The sequence below is a fragment of the Rhinolophus ferrumequinum genome, chromosome 27, assembly GCF_004115265.2.
Source record: "Rhinolophus ferrumequinum isolate MPI-CBG mRhiFer1 chromosome 27, mRhiFer1_v1.p, whole genome shotgun sequence".
In the NCBI taxonomy this organism is placed as follows: Eukaryota; Metazoa; Chordata; class Mammalia; order Chiroptera; family Rhinolophidae; genus Rhinolophus; species Rhinolophus ferrumequinum.
In genome coordinates, this window is record NC_046310.1 from 11,116,310 (window position 1) to 11,136,388 (window position 20,079).

The following is a 20,079-nucleotide window of genomic DNA, read 5'->3' on the forward strand; positions in this document are numbered from 1 at the left end:
AAGATACTGTTAAATATCTTGTTGAAGTCCAGCCACTACGAGTGACAGTAAAGCAAAAAAAAATACTTAATAATAACCTTTTATTTAAAAATGAAAGATTTCTAAGTACAAACTCAGAAGCGTATGGTGTACTTTACAAAGGTTGAAACCGTTTAAGAAAAACTATTTCCATCTGGCCATCCTATAGTCCATAATGTTTTTAAGTGCACCTAAATGTAGGGTGTGTATTTCCATTGTTAATTTGTTTAATTCCTTATAGTCCATTTGAATCAATTATTTTGTTAGAATTTCTCAGCAAGTAGTCATTTGTGTTCATTGGCTGGAGTGATGCTAGAGTAAACTTTCTTTTGTTAAGTTTGGAATCTTGTTTGACCTCTTGCTTCTTGTTTTGAGATACCTAAAAGAAATCAGAAATGGATTCATTTTACTGGCCTAGTGCAGTTTTTGGCCCGGTGATTTATACCCTGCTTGAAAGCACCCAGCTAGGGTTCCCTGAACACTGTGCGGTCACACAGCACCTCTGTTTGCTGCGGACATTTCTCCTGGGCGTTTAATGAACTCTGGGGTTCTCATCAAAGAATTGGGTATCAGCATGAGGTTCACACAGCTAAGGGACGGGTACTTTCACCTGCCTCTTCTCTTTCATTTATCCATATTTGTGTTGCTTTCTGTGCCTTATTCTAAATTCAAAGGAAAAGACCTTTGAATTCAGAGTTAATAGAATTAACTCCCCTACGTGTTCCCTTAAGCAGCTCTTTCTTCCCACCTTTACCTTCCATTCTTTTCATCGAAGGAAAATTTTTCTCAGATTAACTTTATTTTACTTTGACATACAGCTGTTTTTGAGAGACCAACTTTGCTAAGTGGACTCTTGGAGATCCCCAATGACGAAAATAGTAAGAAAGGAAAGCAAAGCTGTGTTTTTCTCTACTTGTACCCGGTAGCCTTTCAGTATCACTGTGATTTTCCACTTTCCCTGAATCAGCCTTGCCTCAGACCTCATTTTGTGTGAGGACTAGCAGAGTCAGGGCTCCTTCTGTGTGTCCTCAGATTGTTCCTTTCCCAGGGCTGTTTCTAAAATGTCGCTGCTTGTCCTTGTTGATGAAATACAGCACTTCTCCACGGCCTGTCAGATCACGCGTGCGCCCATTATCTGACGACAACGGTATCTCCCACTCTTCCATTGCGTTGGTTCCAAGTCAGCGTGGAGCACATCCTCCCTGTTCCCCGTCACATCCCTCTGCCTTGACTTTTGCACCAACCCACAAACTGCTTACAGTTCACGAGTCTGTTCAAGTCCTACCTCCGTGGGGTTCCTTCCTGAAGGCTCCATTCCACACCGCAAGTTGTTCTTTTTGGTCTTTAGTAAAACTCACTGCTAATAGCTCCATTTTCAGTAGTTAATTCTACCGTGTATTCAAATATTTTCAGGTTTCATGAGTGAATCTTATATCCCATATAAAAGACAAACCACGTGAGGGTTTGGTCCACATATATATTTTTCCCGTGAAGTGGACAAATACATAGTGATTTTGAGATGAGCACCAAATAAACAGTCTTACTTAGAAACATTAGGAGTTTTGGATTATCTTAAGTGTGCTTTTAATTGCTTAACTTCCAGCTAATCGGCAATTATTGCTCCTGTATTTCTTACTTAATTCATGGTTACTCTAGTCTGCCAGGTCCCTGAGGTGAAATCCTCAGAACCCTCCCAGATTTCATCCTTTCCTCCCTCCCCAGAATGAATTTTGTCACCTCTGCAGGTTTTCTTCCTTCTGTTTCCCCATGTCCAGTTCAGTCCTTTGTTGTCTGTCTCCTGGACATTTTACCAGCCTCCTAAGCTGTCTTCTTGTCAGTCTCTTCTCTGTATTTTATTTTACTCAAGCCTTATTTTAAAATACTACCTGGTTCAAAAGCAACAACAAGCAATTGTGCTGAGGAAGATGGTACAAAGCACACTTTTTATCCTCAAGGTCCTTAAATACAGTGAGGGAGATAGAGCCGTGCACGACTAACTGGAATAAAAGGGAGAATGTAATAATAGTGACAGTAGGACACAAACAGTTCCAGGGGACACAGAGGAAGGACAGATGAGTAATGCAGACACGAGGTTTTATTCACTGAGTCTATAAATATATATCGAGCACTTAAGTAGTGGATATGCACGATGGAACAAATCAGACCTAGGTCATTCTTTGTTTGGGTTTATGGTCTAATAGCGAAGATAGATAATTAACAGGTAAACCCAAAATATTTACCTCATGACGTGTTGCATTCATTGTAGATAAAGATCAGAGTGCCATGAGAGAGAATAGTAGCAGAAGGGGCCAGAGTTGGTGTGGCCCTTGTAAGGTAAAAAGGAACTTAGATGGAAAAAATATGGGGAAACATTCCAGACAGAGACCCTTGTCCTTTTCGCCACTAAGAAATCCAAACCAGGAGTCATGAACTCTTCATCTCCTGCTACCATACTCTGAACATGGTTGTCTGGACATCCCCTCCCCTCATCTCCTTGGGTCCCTTGTCACAGTGGAGAGGGGACTTTTCTCTCGTCCAGGACCCACCCATTCCTTCCTGTGCTGGGTACCTCACTCCTTCAGTAAAGCTTTCTCTCCTGTGCCATCCCAACCTCCCCTCTACTGACTTCTTTCCCTCCACCTTCACACATGCTGAAATATCTCCCGTTGAAAACCAGGCGTCTTCAACCTCACTGTCCTCGTCCAGTATTGCCTTCTCGTGCCTCCCTTTCTGGCCAGACATTTTAAAAGGCATCTCCACGTAGTCACCAGTTCTTTGCCTATCCACTTGCCTCCAAGCATTGCCTTCTGGCTCCCAACTCCACTGAAACTGCCCTCAGTGGAGTCACCTGTCCTTGGCTGCTAAACACAATAGGTTACTTTTTTAGTTATCACCTTATTTGACGGACAGGTCACCACTGTCTCCTCTTTGAAAAACTCTTGCCTTGCCACCGTCAGTGTCACTCTGTGCAGATTTTTCGCCTCCCTTTACTTTTTGGGTTACTTTTATTTCTAATCCTTCAATGCTGGTGTTCCTTGAGGCTCTCCCCTGAGCCCTTTTCTCTTCATTCTTTATTCATTCCTCTTGGAGAATCCCACAACTCCCTCAGCTTCTGTCATCATTTGCCGGCTGATTCCTAAGTCTCCATCCCTAGCCCAGATTTCTCTTGAGCTTCAGAAGTGTTTACAGAAATGGCTGTCTGACCCTCCCATAGCGCCTCAAACGCCCCTTGTCTGAAACTGAGCTCCATCTTCCCCCATCCAGGCTACTTCTCTTCCTGAATTTCGTTTCTCAGGAAATGCTAGCAGCCTCTACTCAGTTGTCGAATCCAGAAACCTGGATCATCCATTTCTCTGAGCTCTTTCACCTCCCCCCCCCCCCCCCCCCCCCCCCCGTATCCAATCATGAAGTTTTGTTGGTGTTTACCAGCCATATAGTGACAATTTCTTTTGTTTCTGTTGCCACTGCCTACCTTTAATTCAGACTGGCATCATCTCTCTTCTGGCTTCCAGCTAATAATGCCTCTTAGCTGGTTCTGTGCCTCGAGCCCCTCAATCCACTCTCCACCCACTGGCCAGGGAGGCTTTTCAAAATCACACTCTTCCAAGATAGCCCTTGCATGATTGAAAGAAACCTTCAGGATTTGGTCCCTATTGCTTTTCCACCCGAGTCTTGCTCCACAGCGTGTGTCATACTCTGCTGTCTAGTCAGACTGAACCCCCCACACGTGGGCTGCTGTGGTTTGCCCGTGGCCTCCACACCTGCCGTTGCCTCTACCTGGGTCCTCAGCGATGTTTTTGCCTCCCTCCCAAATCTTTGTTGCGTGATGAACTCTTAATGACTCTTCCAGAATCAACTTTCACTTAGGATTCTACTATTTGGAAATCTCATTCTCTTAGTTATTATCTTCAAGCTCTTAGATTTGTAATCTTAAATTTGAGAACATCACTAAGGACTTAATTTGAAAAACCAGACGTATTTATGTCTAGCTTATGTTTGTTAGTTTTCTTGTTTGCGCCATCTCATTCATCATAATAACAACAAACATCCAACGAGCTCCCATGAAAAAGTAACGTGTTGGTAAAAAACCAGATTCCTTTGTTGGCACTGATGTATGTGTGTGGAGAGCTGGGATTTGTTACACATTTATTTTAAACATATGTAAAGGCTTTCGTTTTTAAGCACCTGAGCTGCCCTCTCCATACGCCTCCCTTGGTTGCAGCATTTGTGCAGTCCAGGTGTGGAAGGAGGTAAATTAAGGTTCAAGGAGCAGATGGGCTAGATTAAAGCTTGACAAGTACAGCAGGGATTATAGGTGCTGTGTAGCTGTCCTTATGGAGTACATTTCTATGCTTTGAAGATTTTTATTTACCTTCCAACCAGGAAATTCTGCCAACAACAAAATTTTGCTTCTGCAGATGTTGGCGCCTGACTGTTGTCTAGGCTTCTGCCAGGCGTCCTGTGTGAGAAGAGGGAGATGAAGGGCAGGAAGAACCTTCCAATTCTGGAAACTCATGTGGTGGGAATTTGCAGCTCTGCTTTGTCCTTTGTTTTTTTTCTTCTGCTGTGGACCTTCCTCAGCACTTTCTCTTTATTGATGAATAATCACTCAAGACTTAGCAGCAGCGTTCTTATTGTTTAAATTTGTAGTGGGTCTACTTTTACTTAAATTAGTTGGCTAATGTACTTAAATTACCATTGCTCAAAGCGATTATAAGACATAAGTTACGGCTGTATAATATTCCATTGTACGTATACATACAGCACGTCTTTCTCATCCATTCATCTGCCGATGGACATCCGGGTGCTTCCATGTCTTGGAGCTTGTCAATAATTCTGCAGTGACCATGGGGCACAGATATCTCTTCAAAATCCTGTTTTCAATTCTTTGGGATAAATACCCAGAAGAGAGATTGCTGGGTCACATGGTAGTTGTATTTTTAATTTTTGGAGTAACCTGCATACTGTTCTCCACAGCAGCGACACCATTTTACATTCCCACCAATAGTGCACAAGGGTTCCAGTTTCTCTACATCCTCGCCAACACTTGTTATTTTCATGTTTTTCAATGTGGCCATCGTAACAGATGTGAAGTGGTATCTCACTGTGGTTTTGATTTCCTTGGTGATCAGTGACATTGAGCATCTTTCCATGGGCTTGTTGGCTATTTGTGTATATTCTTTGAAGAAATAGCTATTCAAGTCCCTTGCCCATTTTTAAATCAGGCAGCTTTTGTTGTTATTGGGTTGTAGGAGTGCTTTATGCATTCTGGATATTAATCTTCTATCTGATGTACGGTTGGCAACTCTTTCCCTCGTGCCATAGGTGCCCCCACTCGGTTGCCTTTTAACAGCCCAGCACTGGCAGCTGTTTCACAGCCTCAGCTGACATTGGACTCTGGTAATTCATACCGACCCGTTTCACTCCGATTCTTACCAATTCCTGACTCCAGACTTAAATGTTGGTCACTCTCTCATCCCATATTCTCTGAACTACCTTTCCTGACTAATCCTGATTTTCATTCTCCATGATCTCTTCTAACGTTTTAGTAAGTCATGGTTTTAAAATGCAGGTGTATTTTTGGTGGAAGACCCGGGAAAAAATGATAATTTCTTCATTAACCTTAAATGTAAAAACACGAAGCGGAGGTTAAAATCAGTAGGTTCTCACATTAAAACTTTCAAGTGTGAAAATAGTCCCTTTAGAGGAACATGGACACCTGGCTATTTTGAATCAATAGGTTTGGTGAGTGTGTGAGACAATAGTCATTATTGTCATAGGATATGTAAGTGTGTCCCAAAGTCCTGCACCTCTTATTGGCTTGCTAATCAAACTGGAAACAGTAACTTTAGTTTGAAAACGTCACGTGATTCTTGATGAGTGAACCAATAAATGTCACATTTACTAAAATAGAGCTCACTTAAGTGGTTGAATGTTCTGGTAGGCCGAACGTAATGTAGAATTTATTTCCTAGCAAATAATGAAAGATCGGTGGATGAATGTTGGTCATGAAGAAGAAGAACTAAAGCCATATACTGAGCCTGAGCCAGATTTCAATGACACGAAAAGAATAGGTAAGTATTTAAACATTGTGAGAGGTACTGCCCCTAGGTATAGAAGTCCTTTATTCTGCCAAAGTAGAGTTTCAAAGCATACATAGGAAACAATTGAAAAACACTTGCATTCTCATCTTTTCTTTCCCCGAATATACACTGAACATTACAAATTTCAAATTCCTTTGTTTGTTCTCATGTATTATATATTCTTATCTAATTCAACTGTTGACAACAGTGGCCTAAAAATTTAAATTATGTAGATAGAACTCATTCTTTCCTTTCAGCAATTTGTAACAGGGCAATGACTGATTTAGGTATCCACACTGATTAGACGGATGATCTCCAGTGAAATAGCATGTATTTTAACCAGAAATGGAGAGGCCCTGAGTTGATAGAGAGGAACGCATTAGCTCTCTCTTTCTGTTTTCCACTTTCTGTTTCTCAGCAGGGCCCATCCTCCCAGGCCCATCCAGTGCTCTGCTTCCCACCTGTTCTCTTCACATGTCCCTCTTCATTCCCAAAGCCATCAGAAACTCACAACTGAGCCATCTCAACTCTGCTCCTACCAGGCTGAAGGGCAGAGGGAGCAGCATTCTAGGGTGTTAGGAATCTGATCGGAACAACTGTGGCCTTCAAGCCTTCCAGGGAAGAACCAAGCTGCCTTCAGATCAGAAAGCAGAGATGGTTGAGATGAGAGAACCCACTCTACGAGTGGCTGAGGGTGTGTGGAGAGACAGACAGACAGAGAGAGAGAGGGAAAGAGAAGGGATTTTGTGTGTGTCACACAGAGACAGATGTTGTGTCTCTGGCTGCACATAGGAACTCAGCTCAGGAGTGTGCTAGGCAATGAGAAATGGAGTGAGTCCATGAATATATAACGTATGAACTTTCTGTATGAAAAATTGTGAATGTACAGTATCTGAATATAAGGTATATTATGGTATGTTGATAATCCAGAAGTTATATAATTAGATACACTTTAAAACTTAAGAACTTAGTTTTCATATCTAACGTTGGCAAACTTGCCCATTTTTGTTGGTTTGTTTACTAAAATAAACCCATTTTCAGAAAATTTGCATTTTATTTATTATTTTTTATTTCTAGACGTCATGGTCACCATGGGTTTTGCACGAGATGAGATAAATGACGCCTTAATAAATCAGAAATACGATGAAGTTATGGCTACTTATATTCTTCTAGGTAGAAAACCACCTGAAGTAAGTGTTCACCTTTTCAGATGAATGTAAATCATTTCTTATGCTAGTGACTGCTAAGTGCAAGAGGCAATGTTAGCAAACGTATTCTACATGGAAGCAAAAACAATATAAAGACCCAAACATTCTCACGTACTAGAATTCAAAGCTCTGGATGCTAAGTTGTGAACGGACTTCATTTCCGAGCACTAGAAGAGGGTCTGTCATGAAAGAGCTGTGCTACAGTAGTGCCTTAGCTCTAAGAGGGTGCCATCCAGTCTAGTCTTTGAGGATGGCATCCCCCGGGGTTGTGTATCCTAATGTAGCAGTGCTGCCCAAGGAAATTCGGTTATTCTGGGTAGGCAGGAAAGACAGTGTCCAAAACAATACGAAGTGACAGCATTTACAAGAAAGTGTATGTCTTAAGTGATTTATAGAGGTGGGAAGCCAGGAAGAGATTGGTGATATTTTACCTTATACAGTGTCTAGTGGCTTTGATACGGTCAGTGGGGAATTCTCAAGGCCAGGACAAATCTGTAATAAGGAGATCGATTCAGGAAATAACTAGATGCAAATGGTGATTGAACCATAAAAGCTAATGATCCTTTGGGACAGCAAATACAAAGGTATAAATTGAGAGTCAAGAACAGAGCCCAGAGCACTGACAACTTGTTGAAAATTTGACATCTGTGGGAAGCATTTTATAGAATACGCTGAAATTATTTATAATTAGATAGTAACTCTTAGTGAAGCAGTACATTCAGCTGACATTTGTTGAACCCACTCGGGACCAGAAGCTATGCTTGGTGCTATGAATAGAAAGATGAGAAAGCATCTGCTTTCTTAGGAGCCCTGGGTCTAGTGGGAAGATAAGCAGTGAGCAGTGTGGAGCAGTGTGGTATGTGTGTGACTGGGGGAGGGGACAGGGCGGTCTGGGAGCTCAGAGAAGGATGGCCATCCACAACAGGTTAAGGCTTGTTAGAGGCAGAATTAACAGTGCTTGGACCCCTGTCGGAAATGAGGGTAAGAGACCCTCAGATTTCTAGCTTAGGTGGCTGGTTTTGTAAGGTCCACTGCTAAGACAGGAAAAGAGTGGATTTCAGGGGTAAAATAGGAAGTTTGTTCAGGTTGGGGTGATTGAATTTGAGATTGCTATTGGATGGAGTGGTCTGGTAGACATTTGGATATAAAGGGCTAGGACTTGAGGGAGTGATTTGAATAACATTGGTAGATTTGGGAGTTACCATCAAAGGAGCACACAGTAACGTGCCAGGAACTGTTCTAAGGACTTCACGAGTATTAACTCATTTAGTTCCCTCAACCACCCTACTAGCAGGTGCTCTTATTATAGCGGAGGAGAGGCGACCCACTGGAGAAGTGGCATCAGAGAAGCCAAGTCAAGAGAATTATAAGAAGTGGGAAATTGTACAAACAGTTCTCGCTCAAGTCTTTGAAGTGTTTCTACTTAGATTCTGGGTTTCACTCCTGAGATCTTTAGTTTTCCTATTAATTTAAATATAAAGGAAGCACTGATTTTACAAGTATATTATCCAGCCCCTGCATGAATTAAAATGAAGTTTGAACCATCCTGAATATAAACTAAGGAGGCTACTGTAAGTAGTAAGAGCCTGAACTTTGGAGCCACGTTCAGTAGATTTCGATCCCCTCTCCCGCCCTCCGCAACCCCAGCCAGCCACTAACTATGTGACTTAGGCAATTTCCTTCATTTCTCTGTGCCTCCTGGTCTATAAAATGAGGAGAATAATAGTATCTACCTCTTAGGGTCACTGAGGGTTGAATGAATTAATACTTCTAAAGTCCTTGGAATAGTTCCTATGTGCTCTGTGTTAGCTATTGTCTATTATAATTTTCAACATCCGTATTATTCTGCGATTTGTCATTAACATCTTTACATACGAATTTGGGTTTCCCATTGGGATGCCAGTGATTCAGTCAAAAGTTTGCGGGCAGCAAACATCTTTTATGTCACAGACGGAATGATGGTGTACCCATCCCCAATGTACCCTGCTTAGTTCTAAGTCGGTGCAGTTTCTCGATCAGAGCCAATAAACCAAATATCTTTCTGTAAATATGGTGGAGGACACAAAACAATACAAAAAATATGTGCACATACGTGTGTGTCTAAAGTTAAAATTTTAGGTTTTATCTTGAGTTTGAATCCAGAGATGTCCCATGACTCCTTAGTTTTTCCATCTAGTAAATGCAGGTTAATAAAGCATAGGCTTCTATAATGACTAAATAAGTAATTTGTAGAAAGAGCTTAGCACAGTGCCGGGGACAAATCATTCAATAATTGTACCAGTTCTTTGGTGTTTTGACGAAACCAAGGCTGCAGAGCATGTGGACAAGGTAACAGAAGGTCACACGTGCTCACCGATGTACGTTGTCCTGTTCCTTCCCATCCTGTTTGCCAGCTTGCAGTTCTGTATCTAAACTTTTTTTAAGTTCTGATTATTCCTTGTACGGCTTAGAATAGGTTAGAAAATCAAGAGTGCATATTGTTTGCATAAACATTTTCGAGTTTCAAATCCCGGTTGTCTTTCTTCTTCTTACAGTTTGAAGGCGGTGAGTCATTATCCAGCGGAAACTTGAGTCAGAGGTCACGGCCCAGTAGTGACTTAAACAACAGCACTCTCCAGTCCCCTGCTCACCTGAAGGTCCAGCGAAGCATCTCAGCAAATCAGAAGCAGCGGCGTTTTAGTGATCATGGTGGGGGAAAAGTCAAATAAGTGAAAAGACGGACCGAGTCTGCCCACACTTGTGTTTTTTTTTAAGCGTTATCCATTCACATCTTTATGTGCTTGTGTCATGCCAGTTACCACAGATTCCTATTGCTGAATGATAACTATAATCCCTTTTACAGGGACTGACCTAATTTGTGTGATTAAACAGTTTAATCTTCCTTCAGCGTGTACCATATGCAAGTAAAGAGATTTTTTTAGTAAAGTTTTTGCTTGTAAGGAGAAACTATGTCACTTTTTTTGTAGTTAATTGTGCTTTTTTCATTATTATCATAGCTGGCCCATCCATTCCCCCTGCCGTATCGTATACGAAAAGGCCTCAGGCTAACAGCGTGGAAAGTGAACAGAAAGAGGAGTGGGACAAAGATGTCACAGCTCGGAAACTTGGCAGCACAACAGTTGGCTCAAAAAGCGAGATGACTGCCAGCCCTCTTGTAGGGCCAGAAAGGAAAAAGTCTTCAACTATCCCAAGTGTGAGTAAATATTCTGGTCTACTGCAATTTGGGGTGGGTATTTGTTGTGAGAAATTTTTTTTTAAAAATCTTTATCTTTTTAAAGAAAAGTTTCAAAATTTTAAAGTGACTCATACATTTAAAGAACATGCAAAAGGGGCCAAGCTTCTCATCAATGCAATTTAAGAACAAAAAAATAAACTAAGAATTCTTTACATCACACTTAATCTCACCACAGAATCATACATTAAACTTGACTGCCTCATTTTTCCTGTTTGTAATAATTACTTATATTGGTGCATTTAATTTTACATTTACAAATAAGCTGTCTGATGAAGGCAGACTGTTACTACTTACTTTATAAAATTAACTCACATTATTCACTTAAAACAGCAACCAAAAAAAAAAAATTATATAATGGGAGCTAGAAGAGAGATTGAGACGTTCTCCTGTAAGGTAGCAGGAAAGAAGAAAGGGATAGAAAATATAAAAGAAAACAGAATTGGTGACATGTAGATAAGAGGAGTTTAGAAAGGAAAGGGAGAAAAATGAGCGTAAGAAATATTGGAAGAAATAATAAAGCATAAAGGAAGAAAGAAAACTCCATTAAAAGGACTCAGAAAAGCAAAGAGAGGCCAGAAGGAAAAACCTACTCTTGGACTCATGAAACTGGAATGTATAGAACCAAAACAAAATGCAGAATGTTTACAAGGTCCCAAAATGAGGCAGCAGATCACCTCAAAAGGAATAAGAGACTGACATCAGATTTCTCAATAGTTATGTGGATGCAGGAAGATAAATAGATCTTTTTTAAAATACATATTTTTTTTAAAAAATATTGAAAGAAAAGCACATTGACCCAGAAATTTATATCTAGCTGAATTGTCATTTAAATGTGAAGGTATGATAGGCAAGTTCTTAGGCATAAAATGTCTCAACTCTCTTGCTACCCAGTGAGTGACCCCATTTGAAAACACTGTACCATTAGAGGAACTGTAAGAGCCGTATCTAGAAATTTGCTGCGTAATGTATGGGAGTTGAAAGTGATCAACTGGCTTATTAAAGTGTGCTCGGACATGTGGTAACATCCGAAAACAAACAAATGAAAATCCAGAACCAAAGTTCGGGACGATACCAAGGAAGTGAGGGTGGGGTGGAGATTAAAGGAAAATGGAAACATGCATTTGTCTGCAGAAGACAGGAAATAGGGATGAGTTTAAGGAAGCAGTAGTAGCAAGCAAACATGAGTTCAGACACTTCAGGGCAAACAATATAAGAACAGAAATAGAATTTATAACTTTTAAACTAACAAAGGCAAAAGAAATTGATGTAGCCTGTGGAATGTAGGAAAAGAGAGAAAAAGAATTTTAAGTATTTTAAATAGAAGCATGAAATAAGATACCAAAAAGCCCCACGTAACCTTAATTGCAGGTAGGTTATATCCCCTGTACCCATTGTTTTATATAGTTAATGGAAATCACAGCTTTTTAAAATGCAATTCGATTATCACCTCCCAGACTATGAAATACATGGGCATAACCTCTTCGAGAATTGGTGGATAGAAGCGCTTACCTTTTCAACTGATGTGTTTAGAAGTGATTTAACTATAATAGGGCTTAGTAACTTGTTTTTAAAAGTAATTTTCCTAGGCCAGCAGTCAGTTTCCCTCATCTAAACATCAGCTAGAGGACAGTTTTCCAGAACATCATCACCTACCAGTATATAACAGGAAGAAATAATTTAGTCCCTTATTTTCTGCCACACCCTCAAATTAACCTGTTGTTCAACTCAGCCTGGGCCAAGTCTTACCTAAAAAATGTTTTTAATAATCTTAGCCTGTTTTGCTACCATACTTCTATAGTTTTTAATTTATGTTTTTTTTATGTAGCTGGTGACAAAATTCTTTCCACCTAGGATCCTGAACTAATGAAAGATTTGGAACCTACCTTACACATTTTGTATAGATGAGGCTTTTTGCCTTCTCCAAACTTAATTCAGGCATATTATCTACCGTGTTTCCCTGAAGATAAGACCTGGGCGGACATTCAGCTCTAATGCATCTTTTGGAGCAAAAATTAATACAAGATCTGTTCTTATATTATGTTAGATAAGACCCAGTCTTATATTGTTGTAAAATAAGACCGGGTCTTATATTAATTTTTGCTCCAAAAGACGCATTAGTGCTGATTGTCTGGCTAGGTCTTATTTTTGGGGAAACATAGTATTAACTTTCTAACCCTTGTGATTAAACAGACTTTAATTACGTATCTTAAAGCATTGAGAAAGCTGGGTTAGCGAAAAGGGGAAATTGTTGTCTGTTGGAGTAAGGATTGAGCAGAAGAGTACCTTATCCCTTCTGAAAATCATTCCTGCATAGTTTAGTACTTACTAACAACTAGTCAAGATTGTGGCGGCACAGCAGGGGTCGCACGTTTGGTAAGGAGAGCCTGACCCATGGTAAGAAGAATCGACCCCTTTTGGCTTATTCTTTCTCTTTTCTCCAGAGCTTCTCTGACTTGGCTTGCCTCCTGGCTAAAACCCGAAATGAGGAAACACTCCCAGAGTGCAGTGCTCGCACCTCTGTTGGTGGCCTCATGCCTTTGACCCTGAAGCTTTGTTCTCCTTAGCATTACCCTTGGCTGTGGCGCTTCCCAAGCAGGCGAAGCAGGGTCTTCCTGAAGCGCCCACCATCCTCACCGCCACGGGTTTTCTGTTTGTGATAATATTTCTGTGGCGTGGTCTCTCACTCCTAGTCCCATAAAAGCCACCCGTACAACTCACCTGCTCTTCTCCCCAGCCCCAGCTTACAAAGGAGAGAATAAAAAACCCAGCGTTCAGGCTGCTTTCAAACCACTGTTTGCTGCTGATGTAGGACATTGAGCTTCTGGGAGACAGGGAGCTAAAATGTCGTGAGCTTGTTGTGCTCTCCCTGTTGCTCCTACACTCTGAGAACAGTGCTAAGAGAGCTAGTTAGCAATAAGATTCTGGTTGATAAAATAGAATGCTACCAGGGTTTTTTTTCAGTCACTTGCAGCTTAAATTCATTTCTTTGACTTTCATAACTACAGTTAGAGTTTTAAAATGGCTTTTGTTTTTCCTTCTTAAAGAACAATGTGTACGCTGGAGGTAGCATGGCAAGAAGGAATACGTATGTCTGTGAACGGACCACAGATCGGTACACGGCGCTGCAGAATGGAAAGGACAGCAGGTAAATGTGGGACCGCCAGCGAGTCCTGCCTCTGTTCTCATCCTGCTGAGTGCTCTTGCTGAAACGCCTGTGCTGATGGGTCAGGAGGAAAGGAAACACAAAGGAGTAAGATGCAGCCAACCTTCTTACTGGGGCATCTCCTTCTGTACCAGAGGGGATGGGTGGGAAAATATCTAGGGAAAGCAGGAGGCAAATGTCTTAACCTGAGAAGTTCCAAATAAAATCTTTTTTTTTGCAGTTCTTTCCTCTTTCCCTATAACAAAGCAGATCATACCATCCTTGTAGGATCTTCGTAATTTGAATCTTATTCTCTTACCTACCTGCTACTTCCTTCTTACCTGCTTCCTCTTCCCTCTCCCACCAACGCATTACTGTATCCAAATAGCAAGGGTTTGATTTTTCTTCCTCTAAAGAAATGCGGCCAGCTCAGGTGATCCTTGAGAACGATAAAGTTCTCAAAAGTGTTTCATTTTAAACAATGTTAAACCATATTATTTTTATGATTTTAAAATTTGAGCTTCTTTTCATCATGACTTGTAACAGAGGACTATTCATCAATATAGTTCAAAAGAACAGGGGGCCTAGAATTCTAATAAAATAGAATTCTAATAAAATTCTATTCTTAGGTCCATCCCAAGTCCTGTCAGTAGGCTGGACAGACCATTCTTATATTTGTTTCCTCTCCATTAATAGACACGTAAAATAAATGTTATTATGAGGCTAGAACAGTATCTTCCTTGCACATAGGATCCTTTAGGCTAGAAAAATAATTGGGAATTGATTTCCAATTCGCTATTTTTCCTATACTGCAATTCCTAATCTGCAATTCCTTTAATCTGCAACCGTTAACCTATCGATTAATGATATGAGCTAAAAGTGTTGTAATAATGTTTCCAGCCATAGTATTGTTGCTATAATTGTGAATTATTGTATCCATGAACAATGAACCACAGCAACACATCACAACAAACTGTTATTTTTTGGAAAGTGAACAATGCCCCCACTCATAATCATTGATCCACAAAAACCCTCTCAGGCTCACACAGAGAGGACAAGTGTGTGTGACGTCCTTTCCACGGAAGGTGGTGGTAAATTTACCGTGTACGTTTTTAACAAGAACATTGTTTTGTTAATCACTAACAGTGCCACTGAAGTTAATTTCTTGTGTTTCCATCATGAGAGGTGTCAGTCAATTTAGATTTTTAAAAATCTAGTCCTTAAATTTTAGTGAACTGCATCTTTGCTTCTGTCTTACATTTCCATGGTCTTCCCAACCGTGTTGTGTCGAAAGCCTTACGGAGATGTCCGCCAGTAGCTTATCTTCTGCTGGATCTGCTGTGGCTCCTGCTGTCCCTTCAGCGCGACCCCGCCACCAGAAGTCCCTGTCTGCTTCTGGCCACCCTATAAAAGTTACACTGCCAACCATTAAAGACAGCTCTGAAGCTTACCGACCCGGGTAACATGCTGGTTGCATTGCGTTTTGTTTGTTGTTAGGAGTTGTTAAAAATATGGCACCGTGTGAAAAGACAACGCTAGACCACATGCCATTAAGAGCTTTGTGAGAAAATGCAGAGGAGAAGTTGGATTGTCACATAAACTTACTATATCTCCTAGCTGTTGTCAAAAGTGTTGTTTATGACTTAAATCATTTTCTAGAGTAACTTTCTTGAAGGATTTTATTTTAAACCCATTCTTAAAAGTGAAGTATTACTGCCTAATTTGTCATTTAGGTAAATTGAGTTTCTTATGGTTTAAAAAGGAAAAAGAAAATGACACTGGGAGTTGAGCCCTCTGTGCAGTCGTCCTGGCTCCTGCCAGGTACTTGTTCTTAATAAAACTGGCCTTTTCGTTTCCCTGTCGATGAAGCAGATGCTTCCAAAGAGCCCTTTCAGGTATAAAATTATATGACTATTTTTCTAGTGTTTGCCTATGTTAGGATTTCTCGACTTCAGGAACATCTTTGATTGTTAGGTTTGTTACTCACATTGGTGGAGCATTGTGCTATCACTGAGGCGGAAATTATACATGGGAAATGGTTCCATGGAAATGCTTTTGGACAAGCAGTACAGTTCATGTTCCACGTTGCTGACTGGTGTGATGTGATTCTCGTGTTTAGCGTGAGTGAGTGACAGCTCTCTCCATCATTATTCTGAATCATGCATCTTAATTTGTCCCCACAGTACAACCCAGAGAGTGCCTGCTGCTTCCCCATCTGCTCACAGTATTAGTGCCACCACTCCAGACCGGACCCGTTTCCCCCGGGGGAGTTCAAGCCGAAGCACTTTCCATGGTGAACAGCTCCGGGAGCGACGCAGCGCGGCTTACAACGGGCCACCCGCGTCACCGTCCCATGAAACAGGTGCATTTGCACATGCCAGACGGGGAACGTCAACTGGTATCATAAGCAAAATTACATCCAGATTCGTCCGCAGGTCAGTTCCCATGTACTGTGGTGTTTGGTGTCCTCTGGGAATTATAAAGGAAACCGGGTTTTTTTCTTTAATCTTGACAGTGATTTTTACAAAATGGTTTCATGACCTTTTATGAGAGCTGTACTTTTTATAGAAGTTTGAAGAAAAAATCAAGGAAGACATAAAGTCTTTTTCCTTAAGAGAAAGGGGGGAAAAAATGGACAGCATGAGAATTTAAAAATTCTGTAACATAGAGTGGAAAGAGCAAAACTTGACATCAGAAATGTGTTTTAATAAAAAGTTTCATCCTGACTTAAAAGCCTTGATTTAGGAAAAGGAATAAAATAGTTTACATGTATCCTTCAAATAATATTTCTTAAGAATACCTTTAAATTGCTCAGTAATAATATATAGTTTTCCTTTTTTCTTTCTTGTAAAAAGGCTATATACTGCAGTCATAGAGATTACTTCTATAATTTAACATCATAAAATCTTAACAGCAAAACATAGTAAACACAAAAAGAATACAAGTATAGTAAACTAATCTAATAAAATAGTAAAATTGCACTCTTTTCTAAAACATAAGCATATATCGATATACAATGATTGTACAAGTTGCTGAACACAATGCAGGTGGATATGAACTTGGTCTTGTTACCAGGTCCCACCAAAAGCCTCCTGAAGTCCTGCATGTACAAAGCGCTGTGCTAGGTGCTAGGCTGGATGCAAAGATGGAGGAGGCAGCATCTCTGTCCTCCAGATTCACGCAGGCCTGTAAACAACCAGCCAAGGTGTAAAACCGAGTATGTGCTGAACAAGACGCGTGGGCAGCGTGCTGGGCGTCCAGAAGTAGGCACACTGTTCCCATCTGGGGAGAAAGTTAAGACTCCAGACCATGTAGTTACTTGAGCAGATAAGAAAATATGGGTAAGAAATCATTATACTTGCTTTCAAAAAATATTAATTAAATACTTGATTTCCAGTGTTATTAGTGTCCCTAGCATTTCAAAGAAGGGATGTGGAAAAGAGAATAGGCAGCTCCTGTCTCTCGTTCTTTTCGCGGAACTCTTTATGGACTCAGCTCATGGACCAGTTTGTCCAGGATCACACCGCTGGATTTAAAACTCGAAATACTCAAATGCAACATCACTTTCTAACCAGATCACTCAACGATTTCGTACCCTTTGGGCAATTACCAGGCAGCATGACATCTTGCTAGAGAAAGACCTAGAAGCTCCCAACAGAGTCAGCATGGCAGTGAGACGGTGCTGCTGGCTGACGATCTGCTGGGCACTAGTGAGAGTACCAGGAATTCCTGCTGTTGGAATTGGGCTGACTATTTAAAGCCATTTGTGTGTGTGTGTGTGTGTGTGTGTGTATGTGTGTGGTAACTGGGTTTATAATAAAGCCCCCAAAAGACAGAAACATTGACAATATCCCCTGCCCATTACCCCCACCCCCAAAGTCCTAGTGCAGGAAAATAGTTTGAATCTACGGTGATGTCTCCAAGCCCAACGGGGTTTTATGTTGGTTGTTTTTTTTTTAGTATGTGATTTTTTTAAACATTTTTTTATTAATTTCAGGTGAACAAAACAATGCAATAGTTAGACATTTATCATTTGTATCCCTCACACAGTGACAACCCCCCCTTCCCCCATCCACTACCCCTCTGGCATCACACACAGCCGTTACATTTCCACTGTCTCGATTCCTAATGTAAAGCCATTTTTAAAAGCCAGTACTTGCCCATGGTTATGTGATGATTAATTTTAAATTGAAGATAAAATAGGTTTTGAGTTTAATGCGTGGTTACTAATTGTGCATTACACATTGTGCACAATATTTCTCTTTGCAATGAAAATGTAGATTCTAGAGGGAAATTAGGAGCAAGAGACAAGAAAGAAGTCAGCACAGAATATTAGAGTGAGAAAGTGCTGTAAAGATAGTCTGCTTGTAGGTTAGGATAAAGGAGTGCCATATAGTCATTTCACAAATATGTGAAGACCTACTACGTGCTTGGCACTTTTCTAGGTGCTGTTGATCAGCAATGAGACTGACCGGGCCACTCTCTTCCTGTCAGCACCTTACTCTCTTACAACATTCTACACAGTTGGGACTTTCCTCACTTGGCTTCTGGTTTTCCTCCTGCCGCTCAAACTAGCTGTCCCTTCCCAGGCTCCGTTGCTGGTTCTTTTTAGATCCCTTTGCCTTTCCCCCTGACCTCTACGTATCAGACTGGCCCAGGGCTCCATCTGGACATGTCTTCTCTGCTGGTCCTCGCTCTCTGGGTGATCCCATTCCGGCCCATGACATTGAATTCCATCTTCCATTAGCAAATCCCGAATGTATGTCTTTAGCCCAGATCTTTCCTCTGAACTACAGACCCATATGTTCAATGGCTACTTAGCCTCTCCACTTGGATCTGTAATAGACTCTCAACAGAGAGTGTCAAAATTCTCCTCCGTCTCCTCTTCCGCAAACTCGACCCTCATTCTCCACCATTGTGGGTAATGGCAACGCCATTCTTCTCGTTGCTCAGACCATGGCCCTTGACTTTCCTTGACGCCTCCTTTTCTCATTCCACACGTCAGTTCCATTAGCACGTTGTGTTGGCTCTGCCTTCACAGTTCTTCCAGAATTTAGCTGCTTCCATCAATCCCGCCACTGCCTGCATAATCTAAACCACTATTAATCTGCCGCTTCCTAACCCCTCACAGGTCTCCTAGCTTCTGCTCTTATCCTCCTGCTCTGTTTCCAACGATGTAAGTCCTCGATTTAAAGCCCTCAGCTTGCTTCCGACTTGCTCAGAATACCACTCAGAGCCCTGACAGTAGCCCCTGAGGCCCTCTGTCATCTGGCGGGGCACCTGTTTCTGCTCTGACCTCATCTGCTCCCACTCTTCCCTTGCTAGTTCCACACCAGCCCCAAGGGCACCTGACGTGTGTCCTCACCACCTGGTCAGCATTTTGCACTTGCCATTCCTTCTGCCTGCAGTCCTCTACCCAGCGCCTGCATGGCTCCTTCTACACCTCCCTCAGGTCTCTGCTCCAGTGTCCTCCTCAGCGAGGCCTTCCCCGGACCCCCATTTAGAATCATAGCCTCTTCCTCCCGACACCCACTTCCCTGCTTTATTTTTCTCCACGGCACTAACGCTCCCTGACATAGTGTATACGTTTACATGTTCTTCAGTTGCCTGTCTCTCCCACCTAGGAGGTATCTCCATGAGAAGAGGCACTTGTTTGTTTGTTTGCTCTGTGCTGTGCTGAATCTTCTGGTGAATATTGAGTGCCGACTATGATACACAAAGAGGCATTCAGTAAACATTATTGAATGAATGTATGAATAGTGTGGAAGACAATGTAAAAAGCAAACAAAGAAATAAGGTTATAATTAATTCTGGTAAGTGCTGTTAAGAAAGCAGGGCCTGAAATAGAGAATGAGCTGAGGGGATCGGGGTGTTCAGAACTGGCCTCTGTGGGGAGCTGGCAGGAAACTTTCTAAGTTTCACCAATGCTCTGATTAAATTTTGAACAATGTCATTTAGTAGAGGGATTTTTGGGCAGGGGGAGTAGGAGGGAGTAGGGAGGTCGTGTGCGATCCTTTGTCATCAGCAGTTTGGTACGGTTTTTCAATGTCTTGATTTTTAACATATTTTAATTAATTCTGGATTTGGTTGGAGAAGTGAAAAAAAAGTCTCAATTCTCCTCCAAGGTCACTTGTCACCATGTGAACAGCTTTGGCTTTACAACTGTGTCTGTGTTCACTGCAGTGCATGAGGTCTGCCCTTACGTAGCATTTTGTAGCTGGAGTTGGTCTGTATAATCCACCACAAATGATTTAATGCAGGAAGACAAGCAAAGCATTGGTTTCAGTCCCAGGAATGAACCTGCTAAGTTCTTCAGTAAGTGCCAGACTGGAAATCACAGTTGTTCTTTCTGCATTTACAGTGTATTGAACTTTGGGGATGGTTGGAGGCTTG

The 20,079-nt window shown here is 41.4% G+C and overlaps 1 protein-coding gene across 3 annotated transcripts in view; it reads left to right on the forward strand.

Annotated features, from left to right (window-relative positions):
- Positions 1-20,079, forward strand: part of MARK1 (microtubule affinity regulating kinase 1) — an 86,352-nt gene that overhangs the window by 59,119 nt on the left and 7,154 nt on the right. For 2 of the 3 annotated variants that reach the window (XM_033099738.1, XM_033099739.1), the window contains exons 10-16: positions 5,993-6,092; positions 7,179-7,291; positions 9,844-9,997; positions 10,306-10,502; positions 13,589-13,689; positions 14,981-15,145; positions 15,870-16,121. In XM_033099738.1, coding sequence (XP_032955629.1) covers positions 5,993-6,092; positions 7,179-7,291; positions 9,844-9,997; positions 10,306-10,502; positions 13,589-13,689; positions 14,981-15,145; positions 15,870-16,121 — 1,082 coding nt within the window. The remainder of the gene's footprint in view (positions 1-5,992; positions 6,093-7,178; positions 7,292-9,843; positions 9,998-10,305; positions 10,503-13,588; positions 13,690-14,980; positions 15,146-15,869; positions 16,122-20,079) is intronic. The other variant, XM_033099740.1, reaches the window with a different exon arrangement.